General features: G+C 35.8%; 1 protein-coding gene across 1 annotated transcript; it reads right to left on the bottom strand.

Moving 5' to 3' along the window:
* Positions 1-395: 395 nt before the first annotated feature.
* Positions 396-1300, bottom strand: LOC110891872. The gene is made up of 3 exons (XM_022139386.2): positions 1175-1300; positions 906-1089; positions 396-612 (listed from the first exon to the last, which is right to left on the bottom strand). The coding sequence occupies exons 1-3, from the start codon at positions 1243-1245 to the stop codon at positions 505-507; spliced, it is 363 nt and encodes a 120-aa protein (XP_021995078.1). The 5' UTR covers positions 1246-1300; the 3' UTR covers positions 396-504.
* Positions 1301-2153: the final 853 nt, after the last annotated feature.

Below are 2153 nucleotides of genomic sequence, written 5' to 3'. Positions count from 1 at the left end.
TTCTGATAGAATGATTTTGCTGAGATATCTTGTCCTTAGGAGATGAAGTTGTGCTTTCTGTCTGTTGTTTACTTCATCTTCATTCACAAATCCTGTCACCCATGGTTTTTGGTCTCCTTTGTACGTTTCCATGTGACGCATCGTAAACACTCCACAGTCTACGCCATTATTCTTCGTCCTCCAATCCATCTCTTTTCTTTCTATCACTGAGGTTGCAAGTTCTTCTATAGCCGGTGTTGGTTTTAAAGCATTTTGTAGGTATAAAACCAATACCCTTCTCTGTAACATTGTAACATTTTGTTAGTAGCTTTTACATAAAATATAACATGTATATGTATAGGTTTTTGTATTACCAGTGTTTCTGGAAGCCCCTTGTATATTTCCTTAAACTCTTGTTTTGCAGCTGAATTGTCAATCAGCTCAATTTTGCCGGTTTTTAAGTTGAAGCACAAGACATAGAAGTGGTCACCTTGAAGTACCGGAATAAACACCAGGTCAACCGATTCAAGTTTTTTTTACCTCATATCTATTTAACATGTCTTCAAAATTCGAGGCAAATATTTTGAGTCGTTGGTTGTCTGTGTATTTCTCCTCGTCGTAACAGATATTCGGCTGTATGTTATGTAACCAGAGTCAAATCCATGCAAACAATGGTTTCTTTTTTCACATGCGAATAGTGTATGTACCAAATGCGAAATTACAACAGTAGGAGAAAGGCAAACATTTGATTTTTTTCACATGCGAATAGTATATACAACACATGCGAAATTACAACAGTATGAAAATGTTCAAAAGCAAAAATTCTACCATAATACATGCAATTTAGATATAACTAGTTTGCGAAATCATTTAATATGCATTTACTTTTTAGAATTTCAAATGACAAAATGTATATGAAAACATACCATCATTGTGGAATACAAGAAGAATCTGTGTGGTGATGATTTTCTATCCCTTTTCTTCTCTTCAAGGTTTAGAATATCTACAAATGCATCTATTCCGTTCGATGCTACGTATTGTTCCCTGTAGAAGCTTTCAAACACAGCTTTGAATGTTGCAACCTCAGTTTTTGATCGGTAAAACTCTTCTCTGCCAGTCATAAAATAAATAATTAGTTTTTGTTTTGTATATTTTTATTAGATTTTTGTTTGTTGATATATGTTTTTCTACTTACTGCAAGCCTGCAAAGGTAGCAAATGTGAAGCGGATCACACTCAATTCTTGGGTCAAGAGTGCTTCATGCATGTTCACCACTCTATTGCAGTAAGGGGAACAAAATTTGTCTCCAAGCTCTGCACATCTTTTATCACCTCTCATTTTTGCTTGTTCTATTGTCTTATAAAGCGGTTCGTTTAACCCTTTTGGTATAACTTGTTTTGGAACTTGCTTTGGCTTTGTGGTTTTTCTCCCCTTAGTTTGTTTTTTTCCTTTATCTTCTTCCAATGTTGGTCCTATGCTCAAAACCAACTCAACTGAATGCAATTCTTCAGCAGTTACCTGAGGGCATTCAGGTTCCATTTCCTTTTCAACTTCAACGTCCGTATCGAGTTGTTGAGGGTCTTTTCTGGCACTTCTTCCTGGACTTTTTGTGTAGATTCTGCCAAGTTCACTGTCTCTTCGACAACAGTTTCATTTTCACCAGTTTCTGCATGCCAGAGTAATTTAAGATATACAATAATTTATGATGTTTAAGTTTTCTCATAAAGTAAAGGGTTTTATTACCATTGGCAGTTGTTTGGTAAGCATATACACCCGGTTCCACTATTTGAATGTTTGCAATAAGGGTGTCTGTGACTCCTCCATCATCTGGTTGCAGTGTACCTATAGATTCAAATTATTTTATTTAATACAGCAGAATCAAAATCGCAGGGGTATACATGACATCGTGTGCGAAATCAAATCTGAAGTGTTTTTGATAGTATCGCATGTGTTTTTCATAGGTTTCGCAAATGCAAACTTTTTAGTGAATTTTTATATTATATCGCATGTGTTACCTTCTGATGCCAATTGTACCAAAACATTGGATATTACTTTTTGTTCTTCTTCATCCTCTCTACCTTCTTCGTTTGTAGTAACTTCATGATGAACCTCAGAAGCTGGGTTTTCAGGTTCTTGATGACCAGGAGAGGCTGCAGTTTCATGCTCTTGAACCG

Source organism: Helianthus annuus, chromosome 15 (assembly GCF_002127325.2).
Source record: "Helianthus annuus cultivar XRQ/B chromosome 15, HanXRQr2.0-SUNRISE, whole genome shotgun sequence".
NCBI classification, from domain to species: domain Eukaryota; kingdom Viridiplantae; phylum Streptophyta; class Magnoliopsida; order Asterales; family Asteraceae; genus Helianthus; species Helianthus annuus.
This window is presented reverse-complemented; position numbering and strand designations above follow the sequence as displayed.

Bases quoted from the DNA above. Each gene is read 5' to 3' on its own strand.
- LOC110891872 (XM_022139386.2), bottom strand. From the start codon at position 1,245: ATGCATGAAGCACTCTTGACCCAAGAATTGAGTGTGATCCGCTTCACA. The intron at 1,090-1,174 runs GTAAGTAGAAAA...TATGACTGGCAG, and splicing joins GCTACCTTTGCAGGCTTGCA to AGAAGAGTTTTACCGATCAA. The intron at 613-905 runs GTATGTTTTCAT...CATAACATACAG, and splicing joins TCTTGTATTCCACAATGATG to CCGAATATCTGTTACGACGA.